The 21,808-nt window shown below is 40.8% G+C and overlaps 1 protein-coding gene across 3 annotated transcripts in view; it reads right to left on the bottom strand.

Annotated features, from left to right (window-relative positions):
* atp11a (ATPase phospholipid transporting 11A) overlaps positions 1-21,808 on the bottom strand; it is a 42,969-nt gene that overhangs the window by 12,528 nt on the left and 8,633 nt on the right. For all 3 annotated transcript variants that reach the window (XM_022766679.1, XM_022766680.1, XM_022766681.1), the window contains exons 3-18: positions 7,188-7,310; positions 6,378-6,467; positions 5,607-5,687; positions 5,345-5,452; positions 4,452-4,580; positions 3,931-4,034; positions 3,790-3,837; positions 3,424-3,488; positions 3,016-3,097; positions 2,053-2,203; positions 1,766-1,963; positions 1,510-1,623; positions 1,250-1,309; positions 962-1,128; positions 735-806; positions 117-190 (exon numbers count right to left, since the gene is read on the bottom strand). In XM_022766679.1, the coding sequence (XP_022622400.1) occupies positions 117-190; positions 735-806; positions 962-1,128; positions 1,250-1,309; positions 1,510-1,623; positions 1,766-1,963; positions 2,053-2,203; positions 3,016-3,097; positions 3,424-3,488; positions 3,790-3,837; positions 3,931-4,034; positions 4,452-4,580; positions 5,345-5,452; positions 5,607-5,687; positions 6,378-6,467; positions 7,188-7,310 (1,666 nt within the window). The remainder of the gene's footprint in view (positions 1-116; positions 191-734; positions 807-961; positions 1,129-1,249; positions 1,310-1,509; positions 1,624-1,765; positions 1,964-2,052; positions 2,204-3,015; positions 3,098-3,423; positions 3,489-3,789; positions 3,838-3,930; positions 4,035-4,451; positions 4,581-5,344; positions 5,453-5,606; positions 5,688-6,377; positions 6,468-7,187; positions 7,311-21,808) is intronic.

The following is a 21,808-nucleotide window of genomic DNA, read 5'->3' as shown; positions in this document are numbered from 1 at the left end:
ACACACACACACACACACAGGCGAAAAGAAAGGAGGAGAAAATGTGTCAGATAGAAACCATGCATGGAAACCTATGCTCTACATAACTCTATATATAACAGTTTGTTGTGTGTTACCAGTGCTGGCCCTGACAATGACGCTCATCCTCCGTCTGACTGAGTCAAATGTCAAAACCTCCAGCAGCTCAAACCTGATAAAAGATAATAATAAAAATAATAATAATTATCACAATAATTCAATAAATCATATAAAAAACACTGAAAATATTCTGTAGTTACATTAAAATCCTATGAAAACCTTTATAAAATCCTACTTCATGAACTTAAACATGAATTTCAGGCAACAATACTAATCTCTGTTCACCACCGATCTAAATTTATAATCAAGGCTGGAGGGCTGCAGGTTTGAACTGTTACTAGGCTACTCACACTTGTTGCAGCACTGACGTAATATCACAAACGCAGTTCAGATCAACTCTAATCACTCTAAATTAAGAATTAACTAAACATGTCGAAACTGTAAACTGAGCTCAAAATGTCAAACAAACCTAAAAATGCCCTTGTTGTAATTTTTAGGACTTTACCAGTGGGATAAAAAAAAAAGAAAAAGTAGAACAATGATAAGAAGTACAATAGTGGCCATAAATAACTTATACAATAAATAAAAAGCTGATAAGAGAATTGTTGCTGACGGTTAAAGAGATAAACAACATTGTTTCAAAGGGACACGCTCACCTCTCAATCTCATCCTCTCTATTCAAGATCTCCATGTGACTGTCCTTCAGTCTCAGGTAGGTGAAACCGAGCCTGCGGCAAAGAGCAGCACACCATTATTGTTCTGTGTGTGTGTGCAGATGGCTTTAATAACAATTCAACAGTCTGATTATCTCTGGCATTTTGTGTGTGTGTGTGTGTGTGTGTGTGTGTGTGTGTGTGTGTGTGTGTGTGTGTGTGCGCTCCACCTCTTCATTCCCTCCACCAGCGCCACCTCGTCTGGAGAGGAGGAGATGTAGAAGGAAGTGGACTTGCCCTGGTGGATGCCGTGTTTGATCCCGTCCACCGTCTCCTCCTCCTTCACCTGCACCGTGTGGCACAAACACAGCGCCCGGAAGAACAGCTCCTCGTGCTCCTGTGGTGGACGACCAACACAGTGTTACCCTCACACACACACACACACACACACACACACACACACACACACACACACACACAGATACACACACACACACACACAGATAGGCTATGCTCACCCTGGCATCAGGACCTGGCGATGTATCGATCATGTCCATACCGGCTGCTCCAGGCATCACCTAGCAACAACACAAATCAGTTAATGTATCTGACATATTAACATGAATTGAGGAAATCAGATTAAAACCACAGCAACAGAAGACAACTGCTGTGTTCACATTAGTTGAATGGCACAAGATCACAAATACCAACACCAGGCCTAAAAAGTGATCGGGATGATGAAGATGAAGACCTATCGACCCGTCCATCAGGTTGTTACCTGTCCGTTACAGATGGCATGAGGCACGTAAACATGTCCGTCCACACAGCACTCTATAAACTCCATATTGTTCTCTGTCAGAGTCCCTGTCTTGTCTGTAAACACATACTCCACCTGGAAAGAGAGCAAAGTGTCCTGTATGTGTGTTTGTCTTTTAATTAATACTGAATTTCTTGAAAACTTTCTACTAAATCCTCTTTGTATAACACAGTAACATTTGCTTTTACGTTAGTCTGCTCAGAGGGAGGTTGACTACCTGTCCCAGCTCCTCATTCAGGTCAGACGTGTTGACCACGGCTCTCTCCCCCAGCTCCTCATCGAACATTTCATCATCCCACATGATGAAGTAGGAGCCCAGGAACTTCTGCATCTCCACGGTGACGTACATGGAGACGGGAATGATGTAGTTGAAAAGAACCATGAAGGCCAGGAAGTCTGTGAACGCCCTGATCAACTGAGGAGGAGGAGGAGGAGCATGGGGAGTGTAAGAAGGTGAACAGGCGATGAAGAAGCGAAGTGAAGCAGTGTAATTAACAGACTCACGATGTGCCTCTGTCTCTCCGTTTCTGTCCTCTCGTTGTACCACGGCTCGTCTCTGTTGGGATCCGCCTGCCACACGTACTTCAGCACGGTGTTGATGAAGGCCTTGCTGATAAGAATGCACAGGTAGACCACCAGGTAGGCATTCATCGACCTGCAGGGGGAGACAACAAGCAGCTGCTTGAGGGTTTGCAGGATTTTTTCTTGTACCCTGTATCTTTTGTTAATTTAGTGGAAAAATAACACATATAGAATAAGTAATATGATTAAAGGATGGTGTAATCATGCAAACTATCTATCTGATAAGCATTTGGCCATATCAACACAAAAAAATATCTGATCCACAGATAGAAACTACACAAACAAAAGCAAAAGGATTCACAGAGACAGTTCAGTGTAGTCGCACAGGTACTACTGGTTTGGAGGTTTGGATTGTAACACACCGTACTTATGTGAATAGATTCTTGTGTAAAGACAACAGCTGAGAAACGGCATACATACAAATATAATTCCAGTGAGTTAATCAGGCACACGCTGTGACCAAGTGTAAATGTAATCCACCTACAGTCGGTCATATCTACAAGCCATCTGGATACAAGACGCATGTCAAAGCCAGATGGAAAGAAAGTGATCCAGTCAGTGCAGCGAGCCAGAGACACACAAGGATCCTCAGTCAGTGAATAAATGAAGACTTGAAAAGTGAACAGATGGATGGAAGGATGGGTAAAAATATAAATGATTAACTAAGCCAATGATAATAGAGAAAAAAGGGATGATGCCAAAGTGAACTGATGCTAAAAGGTTTTCCTCCATAAACGCAACAATGAAGGAGGAAGAAACAGCAAGTAGCAGAGGCGATGAGAGAGATTGGAGTAGTTGATGGGAGAGTAGGAGACCGAAGAGGAGAAGTAGACAGACGACTGCAGAGATGCAGGAGAAGATGCTCTTACGAGAGAGAGAGCTTACTTTTCTACTGCAGACCGTTTCTGAGACTTGGACTGGTAGTTGAGAGCCATCTTGGTTTCCATGCCTGTGTAGATGGCAACCGCTACAGGGAGGAAGGCGTGAATGATGAAGGTAATTCTTGATCAGTAGTTTGACAAATTAAGGTCCATTTATTAGCTTTTTCCAGAGCTTTCAATCAAATCTTGCAGTATTAATCAGCGGAGCTTCCTCTGTTGTCATGGAGATATATACATCCACCTATTAATAAGAGACTGAAGCTCCATTTTTATCACTTGATGACAACTGAGCGAGCTTTACCCACTGAAGAAGACAGCAAAATGCAGTTGAAAGCTAGTAAGTGGACTTTGAGTTAATAGTCTTCTGTGAAACAAAGGTGAATGTATTTTTGTGTATTTCAGGTGATATTACCATAGATGTACGGAGTGTTCTTGAGTGTGGCTCCTCGGAGCAGCAGGTTCTCGGATCCTAACGGCCTGCACACAGAAAACACCTCATTCAGACGGTTTCATCGCTGTCATAGTGATGGGGTTATTGATGTATTTGTTTCTCCCAGTGCACCTTTACAACTTGATGAAAAATCGCAGATAAATGTGAAAACTCGGGTATCACATTTAGAGCACACGCTGATCAGGATAAAACGTTTCTTATGTTCGTGAGAAATCACCTAATAACCAAAGTTAGATTTCTCTTTTATTACTGTTACATTAAGGTGATTCATTACAAAAATTAGCAGAGTGAGTCATTATACTGTGGTATGTGAGGGTCTGGGTTTACCTGGCCACTGGCTCATTGTCCATGTAGATGTTGACACGACCCACAAATCTGTATAGGACAGAGGATGTGAGAGGAAACACTCAGATATTTATGCGGAAAGAGAGAGTTTTTCAGCTCTGCGAGGGTTTGAGTTGCACTGACTTGTACAGGTCCGGCTGTGGTTGTTCACACTCTATTGTGGCGTGGATGGAGTCCACCTCCTCCTCTGTGTTGTAAGCTTTGGTGTCCTGAACTGCATAATAGGTCTGGGAGGGGAGGAAGTGAGCAAAAATTGACAAATCAAGACAGACAAAGAGGGAGGAAGGAAAAGATGGAAGTAGAATCGAAAGACAAAGATGAAAATACAAGGCATGGATGGGTAAGGAACAAGAGAGAAATGCAGGAGAAGGTAGGCGATGAGAGGCGAAAGTAGGAAGGACAGGTGGTGAGATGATGATGGGGGGTGAAGGGGATGGAGGAACAGAGGATGACAAATGATTAGAGAAAGAGTGAAAGGGCTTTTTGAAAAAGAACATTTCAGCTTGAATACTGGGACACTTACAAGGAGAAGTAACAATTTACAGCTTTAAATCATCCATCATTAAAACTGATACATGATTATAGGTATAAACAAATAAGACCTTGTGAATTACAACTGGCAGCCTTGACACACACACACACACCTTGTGGCTGCTCTCCCCATCCAGACTGGCTGTTGTAACGTAGCAGGTCCCGTCATCTCGAGACGTGGAGAGAAGTATGAGGTCGCACGGAAAAGTTTCATCTTCTTTCACAAAGACAACATCTCCGACCTGAGAATGACGGACAGACAGAGGCCTTCTGTATTCATCCCTAAAATATACAGTGTGCTGAATAAAACTGTAACACGTGCAAACAGTTATTTTAAATCTTTGATCCACTTTCTTCATGTTAAGTTTTTCATTACGATGTGTATCTGTTTAGGTCACACGAGAGCATTTGGAAGTGTTTGCACATTAAAATTTATTTCAGGCCACCAAGACGACATGGTCAAATTCATCTCTGCCATTTGTTTTCTCTGCAGCTGTGAACAGCACCAGCACTTCTTTTATTTGAGATCACAAAGTGACTTGAGGGCTCATATTATGAGATGAAAGCTGAAAAGAAATGCACCACATCTACTGATTTTCCAACAGGGTCCAAAAGAAAAACGCACTGTCTTTGAGGACGACATGGCACTTATCCCTTTAGTATTGCTAATGCACTTTCTTCTAATACAGTTTGCCTAACAAGCTAACCTTCTGCTTCACCACCTGCAAGCTTCTCAAGTTCAGCCAACAGTCAGATATTTTCTTTCCTCACAGGACTGTTGATGCTGTAACAGATCCTCCCTATCTGTTATTTTAACTTGTATTTCACTCTATGAATGTGTTACATAACATACATTAATGTGACAGATTTTAAAAAAGCTAAATTGCTCTCAAATGTAGACCTACACACTCACACAAACGCACACAAACACAGCTTAGCAGCAGGAAAATCCCTCGGCCTGAGCCAATACAACAAATGCACCAAAGCTGGGGTGAGAGTGATTTACCCTGAGCTTGCGACTTTGTTTGCGGACCACTTTCCCATGCTGCACCACGTGGACAGGACACTGGTTGACAGCGTTGTCTGCTTTGTGTCTCAACCAGTCCTCATAACCCTGAGAGAGAGAGAGACACAGAAGAGGATGAGAGGGCGTATAAAAGTGAGAAGGTGTGTGTGCAGGTTTTGCTCGTGGTGTTGTGTTTAGTGTCAGCGCCAATAAAAGCAAATCAAGTTAAATTAAAGTGATCAGGAAAAACTCTGGGTCTCACCTGTTTAATGGCGGTGACGGTGATGACAAAGAAGAGCGGCAGCCCGCTAGTGATCGGACTGGTGGGAGTGTCGATGATCAACTGAGGTGACACACACACACACACACACACACAGAGCTGAATGAGTGAGGATGAATTTAGGGCAGAAGAATATATCAAGTAGACAGACAGTTGTAAAAGTGGCACTAAGTAATATCTGACCTTTACAGGCCTCTGCAGAGAGGTAATGAGAAGTACAAGAATATTGACGGACCTCATCTCCTCCTACACTCAAACAAATAACGACTCCTTTGATTACAACTTTACAGCTACACTCACTAATCCTACTACAGCCCCCGGAGAGGCGACTGCAGAAGGCCAAAAAAGAAAGAGTCAAGTGACAAACATTGAGCGTGTGCGACAGGTCAATCAGAGTAAAAACATAAAAGCAACACAAACTAAAAGAACTTTTGGAGTGATGGTTTCCCTTTTAGCACCATTATACTGCACAGAATGAGTAACAGTAAAATAATCTACATGTAAGGCATCTATTGATCCTTTCTGGCAAAACTATACCGTTGCAGCCGTCATCAATCACATCACACAAGTACTGAATATTCATAACAAGACAGCAAAATGGGCATTATCAAAGAGAAGGCAATATACAGATAGAAATTATTTTGAAGCATTTAACTGCAGAATAGAAGCAGGTAAGTACACGAACAAACAAGATCTTTCTTTTGAAAGTTTGCATTGAATTAGAAATGAGAATGAGGAGAAAAAAGCTTTTACCTGGACCAGAAATATGATGAGAAAGTAGAAGTTGGCGACTCTCCTGAACTGCTCAAACATATTCTTAGGGATGAAGTTCCAAAATGTGTACTGGAAACATGAGAGAGTATCATGCTCAGTCAAACAGTACAGTGATTGTTGAAATACAAACAAAACAAACAAAAGTTGTTAAAATCAGTCTGTTATCAACAGCTATCCATGTCAAATCCAGAGGGAGCAAGAACTTCCAAACAGACTCTAGTTTGTTTCAAATGGCCTGAATAAACAACAGCACACACAGAGAGACAAATAGACTAATAACACATGTAGTTTTCAGGATGCAGTTTCAATGGACAGTGCTTGTATTATGTACAACAAACACAAAAATTAAATCCCAACAGGGCCTGAGGACATCAATAGTTTTTTTTTAACTGCAGGACTTCAGATATAATCCAGCATCACAGTGCAAATGTAGATCTATTATCAACAATAGACATTTTACAATGTCTTTAAAAGATAATATCCATTCTTATAAAATCAGCTGGTCTACTGTTCCCAAAACACTTTCCCAACACAATGTGCAATTACCAAGAATAAATCACCCACACAATGAAAGAGCAGCTTGAACTGTGCTGCAGCACTAACTGTTCTTTCCTGTCATGTCCTTTTGTCTGTGACCTGCTCTCTTACCCTAAATACGGTAGAGTAGTAGAGTAATTTATTTTGAGCAGTACAGAATAAAGAGAGATCTTTAACCCTGAGCGATGTTTCTGTACGAGCTTAATCAAGTGTGTTTGATCTTTTTGTGTGTGTGTGTGTGTTTTCACCGACCTTGGAGGAGACTATTCTGTTGTCTGGAAATCTTTGTTGTATGAAGGCCTCGGTTCCAGGAGGAGGCTCCTTATGTCCAATGTAAATGGTCCTGCTGTCCACCCAGTTCTCCTCACCAGCACACTGCAGGGAAAAAATACAAAAACAAGTATGTGAGGATATGTGTGCTTCATGTAATGCCAGTTGTCTTTTTACATTATATTCTGTAGCTGATTTACAGCAGAAACCACAGGACGAATCTCTGCATTGACACGACCAAGGTATGAATTAATTTTCTGAATTAAAACATCCAACATCTGTACAATCCAACTTCATTTTCCATTTTCATTTAATGTCTAAGTTCATATAGATAAATGTGTAATGACCCTATACATTCACACACACACATATACACTCCCAAACACCAACAACAGAATACTGTGTGACACACACAAACGGATTCACAGACATTTACAGAGGGTTACAATGAATGAGTAATTTCTCCTCAATGAATGAGTGCTTTTGTTACCACGGATACACAGACCTGCATGTGACTCAGACTGGAATGTGGAATACACACACATGCGCACACACTCCCACACACACACATATTTGGATATATACAAACTGACTTGATAGGACACCTGAAGGCTGAGGTCTCCCTGTGTTGATGCTCCTTTTTTGTTCTTTTGGTATTTTTTTTTTTCTTGTCTTCACAAACTAAACTCACAAAGATTTAACTGGTGGGATGTTTCTGAAACCTTTTCAAATATATGACTTTAATGAAGATGATAGCGTATTACAAGTGATTTTTTTTCCCCCTCAGTCTTTCTCCATTTGCCAGACACTGAGGTTTTAACTAAACCATGACTACATTACATGACAGGATGTTACTAGATGTAGTGCACAGGCCTGCGGAGGCTCAAATCGCTTCCTAGTAACGCCTGATTGGTTTGTGGAAAGTCCAGTGACTCAAATTTAAGTGCTAATAACTATTATGTAAAATGCCACATGTGACATATCTTACATATATGATGTCTTTAAGTCTTTAATCTTAAAAAAAAGCCCTGGGAGGGATTGGCCAAAATATAATTATAAATAAATAAATCTGTTGTCTTTTGACAAAATCATTTACCACCTTTTCTGCTCCCTGTTGCAATTTGTTGCATACAACATCATCATCATATCATCATATCTCCACAAGGACCCAGAGAATATATCAGTTACCTTTTTATTTTTTTGATAAAATCTAACTAAGAACTACTAATCCCAACAGAGAGCTTACAGTCCAGCCGTTATATAAACAAGAACAAACAGACATTAGACTGGAGAGTTTGTAGAGTATTCTAATACTCAAGCTTAAAATATTTCAGGCAGGACTGGACTTGCAGGGGTAATGCACACACTTTATGACCAGCTGGAAGTACTAAATCCATGCAGCCCACTGAAAACACAGTTCCCAGTTTTACTGAACAAAAGCAACAAAAAAATGCAAGCGGGGAACTTTTTGTATTGCATCATCTTCTCTTTTTCAAAACATCATATTTCCCAAATCAGCCGAGCATAAAACCTTTTTTTCCTGGCATTTCCACTTATTTTTTATGTGCAAATTGGTGGTTGTAATGTTTTAAAATGAGAGAAGTCATTAACAGCTAACAACAGTTTAACTTGTGTCCAAAGGGCATTCATGTCATAGCAGGCCACAGCCATCTTTAAGCACCTGGTCATTTTCAGCGACAGCAGCCAGAATGAGGGACAGGCCTGGGCGAGACAGCTAGACTCTGAACACACCTAATCCTCTCTCTCTCTGTCTGTTCCCTCTCTCTGTCTCTTTCTTTCAGTCAGGTGACATATTCCATACATGTCCACTGGCAGCCGTCCATCACGGCAATCACAACAAATAAACATGGTGTTAGCCACTCACTATATAGTGTGTATATACACACACACACACACACACACACACACACACACACACACACACACACACGCACACACACACACACACACACACACGCACACACACACACACACACACACACACACACGCATTCACGCAGGCTAACAGTAGGTGACAGTAATCTGTGGCTGGTCAATGAGATTGAGTGTCAAGAGGCCGCATGGCCCAGTTTCTATACTCTCTCTCTCTGTCTCTCTTACACACACACACACACACACACACACACACACACACACACACACACAACCTTAACACAACCTGTTAACTCACTGCTCTAAGATTACCTTGTTTAAGATGGAGAGCTATTTATATCCTGTGACCTCCAATTATCTATGGGAGAGCAAAGGACTGGAAATGGAGAGAAAAAGAAAACTGATGTACGAATAAAAACTGATATCTTCAACACATACACACAGTACACCACCTCTACTTCCCTCTTTGACTTTCTGAAGGCCTTTACTGACGCTGTGTCAACAGCTGAGTTCAGTGTCATTACATAATCAGTTCAGGTTATGTGCTTCCTATTGACAACCAGTTGTAAAAATAAATACATAATCAAACCAGCATCAGATCCATCATACTAGAGATGGACCCCAGTAACTGGCTGATATCCGATTTACAGCGAATAAAGGAGATGAAAACCAGATCGCACGGACAGCTTGCCAACTCTGTCGCCCACACAGTGTTGCTGTTCCTCCTCTTCGCGCCCACCTGCCTGCTCCGTCTGCTTCACCTAACACATTTCTTACACACCTCCCGTGAGCTGTCTGCATATGGAGCAGAACCATACATACACACAGCAGAGTGGCTGGTGTGCTATAAGGAAAAACGCTCACATCAGATTTGAGGATCACTTTTTCATAACAGAAGTAGTGTCTGGTTTCAGTCTCCTGCTGCTACTGACAAAACACTCATTAGAGAGCGATGCATTCTGGTGTGGTTTAAAGTTCATCATTGAAGGCTTTATACTGCACAGCTATCCTCTTAGTTAATCAGACTGGACTGCCATTTTATTTCACTTCATTATATTTTAATCAAAAATGTCTGCATTAGTAAAATTCTGAGATGCTTGAAGGCTGTAGGCTAGCTGCTTCCCTACGTTTCCAGTCTTTATGCTAAGATAAGCTAACCGTATCCTGGCTGCAGCTTGATTGGTATCAGTCTTCTCAGTAAGAGTATTTCATAAAACGTTGAACTATTCCTTTAAATCAATCACCAGTACAGAGAGGCTCAAAGCTTACTGTTACACATGACTAAGTAAAATAAAGGACAAAATAAAGGCACATATATTAACACAAAGTTTCTCTTCAGTCAGTCCAGTCATTTCAATATTAAAAACAAGCATCAGCTGACTTTCATTCATTAAATGACTCAGAGGAAAAAAACCCCGATGTGCATTAAATACGCACCTTGTCATTTGTCATGTGAGCCTTTTACCTGATTAAGACCTGGTAGGAACAATAAAGTTTGTGAGCCTTCTATGTGCAGTACACATGCAAAAGGACATAATGATTATCCTCAAACTGCATAACTCAATAACTACTGCATCGTATACATAACAGTAAAATGAATCTGTACGAAAGTCATGATTATCGCTTGAGTCTGTGTTGATCATATACAGTGAATGGAGACAGATGGTACTGCCTGGGAATCAGTGGGCCTCCTCTCTTACTGTCATCTCCTCCATTTTGCCCGTAATGCAGCTTTATTGGTTTTCTCACCTCTTTCCTCTCCATCTCTCACCACAACCTGCATGGCCTCTAAGTCGGCGATCTCTCTCCTATCGATTACGCTTAGCTTTCATCCAGATTCATGCTTTTACATGGAGGCCTGTGTGTGTTTAATCGAATAAAATAGCATCTTTACAAAATAAAAGCTGGGCTTATAAAATAAAACTGAACTGTATTACCTTGGGCCTTTAGCTTTCGAATGTAACTGGAGACTTTGGGCTATTCTGGACCCTGATCATCACCGTTAGCGGCGTTTCATGTTTCAGGACGCGGCAGGTTTCAGGAGTGTATTTATAGTTGGAAGGGAAACATTTGTGGTCAGGCGAGGAGGATGGAGAGAGCTCGCAGGCTTTGTTTCTGTCCGTCTCACTTAGCACCCACATCCACTTTCCTTAAAGCCACATTAGTAGAAAACACAGGGATCACACACACACACACACACACACACACACACACACAGGCAAACCCATCCCTGCCACATCAAACGTATATGAGAGCGGTAATACACGAATACAATGACGCACAATGTAACCTCTGTAGTCACTGGTCCACAGGATATATTTAGACAAGCCCCACTTCTGCTATTCTTCTTGTCGTGTGTGTGTGTGTTTTTGTGTGTTTGAACATTAAAGATGGGGTATTTTAAAGTCAACACAGGTGCATAGAACAGTTGTGTGTCTCTGTGTGGGTGTTTTAAAGAAGTGAAACTAACTCTGAAATGTTATTCTAAATGTTACATCCTGCAGTTTTTTGGAGAAAGTGGGACGTTCACTGTCAACGATGTCATTTTATTTGTCCCTGTATTTTGAAGATTTGCCTAAAGGTTTTTGTAAAAGTGATATTTACCTCCTGAAGATCTTAAAGGCTGCAGGTAAGTGACTGTAAATATCGCCGCAGTTACAGAAATGTTGGCTTCAGAAAAATCAACTTTATCTCATCTTTTTATAGACATCGTCAACTATCTACACTCCATGGAAAAGATGATTAAACCCCCTGACTACAGAACAACAAGAGAGAAAAATATTGGATAAAATGGGATTGTTGCTACACACTAATTTAAAATGAAAGCTAAATTAAAAATTAGAAAAATGCACAAGCTTCAACGATTGCATCTAAACGCTGATTTAAATGTGTCAAGTCGGTGATTCTCAATCACATACATTATTCCCACATGACCTGAACACAGCATTACAGCCAGAAAACTTTCCCACTGTGATCAGGAACAGAAGACCATATTGTAAACAGGAAGAGCTGGACCCACCCACTCACACACACACTTCCTGAAACAAACTCCCTCCACCCTCAATCCCACCCGGTCCACTAGAGACACAGAGGAAAGAGATTCAGACACGAGAAAAGACGAGAGAACATGAGATGTGGAACTTTGGATCGCCGTGAGTGTGTGTGTGTGTGTGTGTGTGTGTGTGGTAGACAAAGGAGCAGATATCTAATGTCAACTGATGTTGTCTCTGCCAGTATTAACAACAAACGAGGTGCCATTTTGATCAAAGAAGCACAAAAAACTTTTGAAGATTCACCATTTCTATTAGATTATGCACACTTCTGTGTTTGTGCTCAAGAAGGAAGTTAATTTCCAAAGCAGCGCAACCTCCATAGAAATCCATCACTTCACAGCACATGACTGAGACATGACTTCCACACTGACATGATCATCAGATGTCAGATACACGACATCAACACATCCTCACAGAAGCAAAGCAAAGCAGGAATACTGGGCCAGAAATATATTAACCAAGCACTGAAGATTATTAGCAGCACAGATGTTACTGGATCAGTCTTATATTATATTATATTATATTATATTATTAGTCTTTTGTGATCTCAAACTATTTTGGAACAATATAAAACAAACATCTAATGAAGTGTTTCAAGAATTGTCAACAATAACTGATGAAGCAAAAATAGCTGATCACTGAACTTAAACTATTAAATTCTGATATATTTTAGAAATTCATACGAGCACATTCAGAAAATTAAGATTTTATGATTCAATATGGGAGAAAATTTCTCATTATAATGCATTTTTTATGTAAGTTAAATGTAAAATGTTGTTTACATTTAAAAACGACAGAACAAGAAAACAGCAAAATCTCTACAACAGGGAAACAGTGCAACAGAGCCAACATCTGTCCCGCCAGATGTTGCTCTGATGAGTCTCAGCAAGTTAAACCTCCGTTCAGTGCCCTCCTGCTCTCCATCATCTCTGCCTGTGTTTTAATACAGCTGAACTGATGAGTTAGTGTTGCATATTTACTGAACCACCATAAAACAGACTGTGGGCTATAGAAACCACATATTAACCAGATAATTATTGTGCTGCTGTGCTGAGAGAAGCTGTCGGACAAAACCAACATGAATAGTCAAGTCAAGGCAAATTCTATCTATAAAGCCCAATATCACAAATCAGAAATTTGCCTGAAGGAGGTTAACAATCTGTACAGCATTACCACGCTCCCCCCAAAAAAAGCCTTTAATGGAAAAAAATGGAAGAAACTTCAGCAAGAGTAACAGAGGCGAGTTCCCTCCTCCAGGATGGACATGCAGGCCATAGATTTCCTGTACACAGAATGCAATAAAGCACTATAAAGCTGTACGTCAGATGTCAGCCGGTTAGTGCGGTTTACATTATGGACAATCAGGATGTCAACATTATGGATTTTAAACATTAATGAAGATGACAATCTGGGAAGACGTCGAGCAACTTCCAGGTGCTGCCAACAGAAAAAGGACCTGAGCCACACGACCTCCTCTCCACCGTGACAATACAGCTTACTGACAACACCTGTCCTCTGGGATCGGCTACATTTAACCTGTCCGCACCAAAACATGCAACTGGCGTTTTGAGATTCATCCAGAGTTTTCTTGACATAAAAACTGTCTTACTGTGGATGTGCTCAGATGTATTAGATGTTTATTGCACAAGCAAACAACCATACATCTATTGACATGGTGTTCAGTCTCTGCAGTAACATCAGAGTTGCTGCTGTATGATGCCTGAAAAGTAAAGATAACATTACCGGATACTGCGAGCAGAAGAGAGAAATCACTGCAACAGACACGATTTTTGTTTTTCTGAAGCTTTAAAGGCTGAGCTTTTGTTCGACTGATGACCAATCCCAAAGTATTTATCTCCTGCTGCAACAGGCAGCGCTGAAAATGAGGCTCAACAAACGACAACCTGCTCCCTGCGATACCGCTGACAGAGACACACACACACACGCGCGCCCTTCACACATGTTCACATCTAAATCCTGCGGCCTGTATCGGGGGTTGCATGTGCAAACACGATCGAACACATGCACACGTGCCTCATGAATGTGTGTTATCTCTCTGCTGCCACTGAGCTATGGAGATAAGAGAAATCCCATCCCCTTACCTCAATCACTAGGCATTAAACACAGACATGCAGTGTGTGAGTGTGCCTGTTGACTGCTGCACTTAAGACTGGGTGGTAAATGTTTTGGCAAGAAGGGTGAAAAGGGGAAAATTCAGGATGTTACTCTCAGTATTTAGACCAGAACATTTTCCAAAGTCACCACTTTTCTTCACGTCTGCTCCCGATGGGCTAAGAGTTTAAAAATGGCACTGGAGCAGGTTGAAAATAGCAGCGAACATGTACTATCTTGCGTTTTATATGCACGTGCGGATCCTGCGCCGTACGTCAGCCGGGAGACCTGGGAGGCAATAAACTGAGTGTGTGTGTGTTTGTGTGTTACCTGAGTCACCCATTAAATACCAGCTGTGCTCCCCATCTGTCACCATGTCGTTCAGCGTCACCTCAGCCAACAGGCCAGACCAAATAAGGTAATGATAAATCCTCATCATGCACTTTTAAACACCACCCCGTAACCTTTAACCATGATGAAGTGTTTATGTGTTTAGAGCTCAGTGACTAGGAAAAGTCAAGATGTATGCTGGTGTCTTAACAGATCCATCTCCATGACAACTGAGCAAACTTTATCCACTGATGAAGACCATCAGATGCACATTTCTATGATCTTTTCATCACAAAGTGATCACAGATGTCAACAGACAGAACGGGGAGGGGCAGAGAAAAACATAAATCCCCAGCAGTAGTACAGAGATAGTACTGGTACAGCAGTTGTACCTTGGGGATTTATGCTGGGATCCTTGATTAAGTGTCCCAACAAATGCCTGTAAGGAAGGCTGATGATCTTGCTGGCAGGAGGAGCTACAGGCCAGACTGGGGAGCAAAGAGATAAAACAGCTTCAAAAAGCCAAAGCACAAATAAAAAGAGAAATTACTCATGTTTAAATAAATCTGTGATTGTGGTACTGGTGTGTGTGTGTGTGTGTGTGTGTGTGTGTGTGTGTGTGTGTGTGTGTGTGTGTGTGTGTGTGTGTGTGTGCAGAGATAAAACAGCAAGCCACTGTGGCATTACCAGAGATGAGACCACAGAATAATAATCAGTTAAAACCAAGCTAGTCTATAAAGCAAACTGTCAGCGTGTGTGTGTATGTGTGTGTGTGTATCCGGGGGATTTAGTGATCTGACCCTTCTAGTCCTCACTGCTTTGTAACCATCCACACACACACACACACACACACACACACACACACAGCTGGTATTAATCAGAGGCGGTGGACTTTACGATTCAGCATTTGTATATGTACATGTGTGTGTGTGTGGTGTGCATGTGTGTGTGTATGTGTATGTGTGAAATAACAACTAACTTTTTCACAACTGAAAACACAAGTGTAATTAATTGCAAAACAGCCATTTTTCTACTGTTATTTGAACTAGGATTTCTACCATTACAGCTACCTATTTTGCAACTGCAACTACAGCCGTTTTATTTCATTTCACTATTACTACGCCTGCTAAATCTTTGCATTAGGCTACTGCTACTTCTTGCTACACTAATACTTTGAGTGCTATTATAACCACAAGTGATGCTGCAACAATTAGTAATACCATTCTTCTGTCTCTGTTACAACAACTACAATCCCTCCTCCTCTTGTTGCCACGACTAAAAACATAACAATGCTCCTCCCATCACTCCTAACATGTTTAATTAGCCTGCATGTACTGCCTTGACCTGAGCACAATCAGGCCATTCAGCAATATCCGCATCCGTGCAATAAAACCTGAAGTGAACCTTCTCAATCAGCAGCTCTGTCCTAAGCAGTGATTTGAACCTCCTGAGCTTCCACAGACTCTCTTCCTCTGTGATTAATGAGTGAAGGCATCGCTCAACGTGACAGGTAGTCGATCCAAACCTAACCTAACACACACACACACTACATGCCAACACACCTGGATCATATATGACAATACAAAATCCTAATGTGGTGTGGGAGCGATGATTATAAAGGTTCCCAGTCCTTCCAACATATTTTTTATGTATGTAACAGAGGTTGATTGCTCATGTGGTTATTTGCATTAATAAATCAAAGTGACATGGCCGCAGGTGCAGTGGACAGCAGTGATCAACTAGATGATGTATGGCTTTAAAGTGAGTAAGCTTTTTTCACTTCACCAGATGGTGAGGTGAAACACATAAATAGGGTAAAATCCTGTCATGAAAATGCAGAAAAATAGTCCAATACAAGAGTCATGTAAAGTAATGAAATTCAGTGAACTCAGTGACTGCATGAAATAACACTGTGACACCCTCTGATCTAACAAAGCATTAACATAAAGGAAGAAGACAGACACAGGAAGACATGGATCTGCAGGAGTGTAAAGTAAAAAGGTGAGAGGCTAGAGTTGGTGTTTGTCATAGATAAAATGCATCTGATTTATTGTCACATTCATGCAGAATTAACGTGACAATGATCTGGGCTTTACTTTCTCTGAAAATGATTGAAACGGACAAAAAGCACATAAGTATAGATGCTGACGGTAATGATTAAAATGAAGTAAAGATTTGAATGTATCTGAGGTGAATAACACAAATGCTGAATCTCTGGAAATCAGCTGGTAGCTGCAGGTCAGCAGACCTCTATACAGCTGTGTGTGTGTGATTTGTTTTGTGGTTTTAACATTTAAAGAGCGGTGTAACTCGGTTTTTGAAAACTATTGTATGAACAATATTATCAATTATGTACATAACACTTATGTGTATGATTATAAGCCACAAGGCTGCTGCAGCCTGCACTATATCTCTGATATTTGTTGGTACAACAAAACTCATCTTTTGAGAGGATGAATACAGCTTAATCTTATCTCCAACAGATACATAAAACATGAGATCATCATGACGCTGTCTCACAGAGGTACACACACCACTCCCACAGAGCAAACCCTTCCTGCTGAATCACTGTTTCCCTGCTTTGATACACTATTGAAAGAGAAATGGGGCGAGAGGAGAGAACAGGAATGGTGTAACCTCAGTGCTTCTGTCAGCTATACAGAGAAATTCATTAGCCTGGTTTTCACAGAGCAGATCTAAGTAGGGAACTGGGATAACATGCCTGCTTTTCCACACTGTATGGACGTCTAGCACTAGATTAGCATTTTACAGCTTTGATGACCCAAAATTACAAATACTCAATGTCTGAGTAGCAGCAGTCATACACACCTCCATTGAACACTACAGTCTAGTGGCTCTGATTTAAGTAAGTTTTAAGCTGATTTAAGCAGTTATTCCACTTAATGAAGTAGATGCAGGATAATGCAGGATTGATGCAAGGCGGGAGGCAGACCGGCTAATAGACCAACTACTGTGCTGCTCCTCAGAGCTGCATAGAGGACCATTGTTGTGGATTTCCTGTACATAAGCAGTCATTCTTTGGGAAGAAGGGAATAAACTTACACACTGCTGATACTTGTTTTGTTGTGTCTGCAACCATGTGTGTGTATGTGAAGGAGAGGGGCTAGAAGGGAGTGCTGCTGATGGTCACATGATCATCCCCCCGAGACTTTAACGCTGCCTTCAGGTCACATGGGAGGAGATGTCGTAAAGAGTTGACAATTGAAATCTACACTTCGGAAGCTACTGTTGATCACCTATTGATCACCTGGTGACAGTTGTGAGGTGGACAGTCCTGTTAAGTAGGAAGTTTGTAAAATAATACAATAATTTGCATCACTCATGAATGGAGCACAACAGGAAGCCATTTTCTTCTTTGCCCTTCAGCAGTTAGTATATTCCTAAATGCCAATGATTCAGCTCAAAAATGTGCAGAGATTTTATTTTCCTATGCAATCAAAAAATCACATAATGAAACGTTGAAGAGCATTTTAAATGCATCTATAACACTTTTCTCCTTCCCACAGCAAACTTCAGTTAAATATGTCCGTGTTTGTGTAAGAGTGGTCACACAAAGTGCCTGCATTGATCTGTGGACACTCAACTGGCTTTAAATAACTACAGAGCTGCCATTCAAAGGCAGTGGGCTGTTACGAGTGGATAACACCACTCACTATTGCAGGGATATCAAACCCCCCTCCTCACAGGTATGTTGAAGAGATGTGAAAATATTAAGTGGATGCAGCAAAATATGATCTGGACAATAGCTTTTCCTGATCCATATATAAAAAAAAAACAGTATCATAAAGTTGCCAGCTACGACCTGGTTAACAGAAGAGTCAAGGACATGTCAATCGGTCTAAGTGTGTTAATAACTGAACTGTCCCTTTAAATGTGATGATTCAGTCAAGACAGGAATTATTGTGTGTCCACTTCTTCTCTTTGCCACAACAATATTCTAGCTCGCATTTTGTTGTTATCTCCTTGTCACACTAACATGTGGAGCTCGTCAACTGTGAATGACCACATGGAATCAGCTGCTTGCTGCCTTTCTTTAATATTTAATATTTTTGTTTTTGCCAATATCGGAGTTGGCTCATCCACCTATGAAACACTTAGGATAGAAGCCGTAATGCTTTGATATAATTGGTAACTACCTGCAGTCCTGTGGGGTTTCATTATCTTCTGTTTATCAGACATTTTTATTTTCCTCAGGGTGACAGTGCCATTAGCTGTTGGTCTAGTGTAGACGTGTTTTTACTTCACTCCGTTAGTGCTTTCACTTCCTGCTGTAATGTAATACTGTCTACTTGCCTCTCAGGAGCTCAGAGAAAACGACCAAAAATGCTTTTAATACTTTATATCTTCTGCCAATGTGTTTATTTCCCAACTTTTCATCCTCTCTTTCTCATAGTCGCTAATGGGAGCACTTCTCGATCCTAATGTTTTTCCTGTAGGGACACAGCTGCTTAATGGTGTTCATTACACTATTTGTGTTGCTGGTAATCATTCCAAGTAATGATACACACACACGCACTAAAAAAATATAAAAATGAAAGCTGTGTCTATTGCATTTCCACAACTCAGCGATAAAATTATGGCCATAATTCCCAATTTTTTCTTTCACCACTGATCTTCCAATTATCTTTGGTGTTCTCAATTAACTGATTTATCACTCAGTTAATAAAATATCTGAAAATTATACATGTATGACAAAGAAAAGCAACAAATGTCTGTATTTGAGAAGCTGAAACTGCCTGTCTTATTGATTAACTGACTGTCTAAAAAACGTACGAATGCTATCATAACTGAACGCCAAACTTAAAATGTACTCTCCTGTAGCAAACTACATGAGTGTCCACACATAATAGTCTCTTTAATCTCACTTTTCCCCCATAATACTGCGTCAGTCAACATGAGCATAATGTGAGCAGTTAAGTGACGTCACCTCACAGGTATGAAAGTTCAGCTAATTGCACAAGTGAAATAGGAATTACACAAAATTAATTGATCAACACAAACTACCTACAACATATTGTAAATGTGCCTAGAGCTGGGTTCAGGAGAGGTGTGATCAGATGTCTTTACAGTGCACCATTAGCTCTCTAGGTAACTGCTGTCCTAGTGAAACTATGCCACAGTGGAGAGAGGCCAAATAAAAAAAGCAACAACACAGAGAGAGACTGGATGAAACAAAAACACGAAACAGTGAGGCAGTGAAATATATGAGGAAATGAAAGCTTTACCTGAATCAGCCTCTTCATTGTTATTGACTTAGCAGTCCATTCATTCCCTATCAGACAGAAACTGAAGCCACGTTGTAGTCTGGGTTATGCTACCAGGAGCTGGCTTTAATGAGGCCTTACTCTGTCTGATTATTCATGTCTGTCTGACCTTTCTCTGTCTCGCTATCTCCATTCCTTTTCTGTCTGTTTGCCAGTCTCTCTGACTCCTCAGTAACCAGTCCACCCTCCTCGTTGGTCTAGCTGGTCCATGCTCCGGGGATTTAAAATCGATCACATGATGATCAACTGATAAAGAACTGCAGTCCAATCCTAATTCAAGTCTCCCTCAGTTTCCATTCAGCTTCCAGTCTGAAAGAACTTTTGAAACACTGTTAGTGTTGAAAGCGTTTCCTAACAGGCTGTCAGTTAAAAAACATCCACGAGACAATGAATGAATGTTTGTTTCAGCTAACATTTCAGTTACTCCTCTTTCCTCCTCCTTGCAAAGCACAAACTAATGGGCACATTTACAACAGCTTTACCCTATTCATGAAACAACACATGCACAACATCCATACAGATATAAAACTTACATTTTACTTTGAAAAACTCAAAAACATACTGAAATGATGTTCTAATTTTTATAGTTTATAATGTCTGTTAAGGCCCGTTATCTTTCCAAATTCTGTCCTGATTCCATCTCTGCAAGTGGGAAGTCATCACTGTTACCGTTACATGATACAATGCACTCTGTTGAATTAAATCTGTTCTGATTTTGTGATTTTATGCAACATTTTCCTTTTCCTCCAGTGGGCTCTGCTCTTTTATGTCACAATATTTCATGTTACATGATACTTCCTGGTATGTTCTGTTAAGTTCACATGCTTATTGGTCCGTTATGTTTGTGTCAATTAAGAGTAGAGGGCCTGTCAGATTGCACCCTAGTAAACGAGACAACACAATGCAACAAGCTGCAACTATGCATATTTGTGCCAAAACCTCCTTTAGAGGCATCACGTTGCATTTCTACCTTCTCTTCTTCTACCGTATTCTGCCAATAATTCGTCCTGTGCTTTGTGCCGTTTTTACTTCACTTTATTTCATTTCCCTTCAGTTCAGCTCAGGTCTGTTAAGCTTCACTGCTCTGTTCTGTTCTGTCCTATTCATGGTGTTAGATCGTCACGTCCTCATGAATCCTGCTGCCCTTCCATGTCACCTACGAAGACAAACACACTCACACACACTCGGTGTGAATCTGAGAAGGTGCAAGGGAGGAGAAAATGACTATATGGTCAGTTTGTTCTTCATTATCTCCTAGACAACCATGAGATTAACAATTTCCCTCTTCCCATGCTCTCACGTCTACCACTGACTCTATTATCTCACTGTCTGAATTGCCTTTCTTTTGATTTTGTCTCTCCTTTTAATCTTTTTGTCTGACTGTTCATCTCCTCCTTCTGACTCTGCCTCTCTCTCCGTGTAATACTGAGAGCTTTGCTATTCTAAGGTAAAAAAAAAAACTTTATTGTTATTTGGTCATTACATGGTCCTGAAACTGCTTTGCAATTTGTGTGATTATCACATCTCACTGGGAGTAAAAGTCACAGGACAAGTGAGAGGGGTGAGGGAAACATAATGGCATCATGTGGCCCCCATGAGACCAGTCACCTGACAGGGGCCAAGCATCATGGTGGAAATGGATTCCTAAAAATTATGAGATCTTTCTAAGATCCTTACACTTTCCAGCTAGTGAAGTTAAAAGAAATACAAATGGTGCAGTGCTTCCTTGCATAGTCACAATTACAGTTGCATTTTTACTGCCTGTGACTGAAGGATTTTATTTAAATTGCCATTAAATGCACTCAGTGTTTCATACAGCTGCAGCTGTAGGACAAAATAATTGATTATGAAACAAAGTCAGATTACTCACTGAATAGAAAGCAGTTAAAATACACAAATGCACTTCACCCCTGGTGTTGGCAGAACACCA

Source organism: Seriola dumerili, unplaced genomic scaffold (genome assembly GCF_002260705.1).
Source record: "Seriola dumerili isolate Sdu_G_001 unplaced genomic scaffold, Sdu_1.0 BDQW01000998.1, whole genome shotgun sequence".
NCBI lineage: Eukaryota > Metazoa > Chordata > Actinopteri > Carangiformes > Carangidae > Seriola > Seriola dumerili.
The sequence above is the reverse complement of the archived record's forward strand: the minus strand, read 5'-3'. Positions and strand labels throughout refer to the sequence as shown.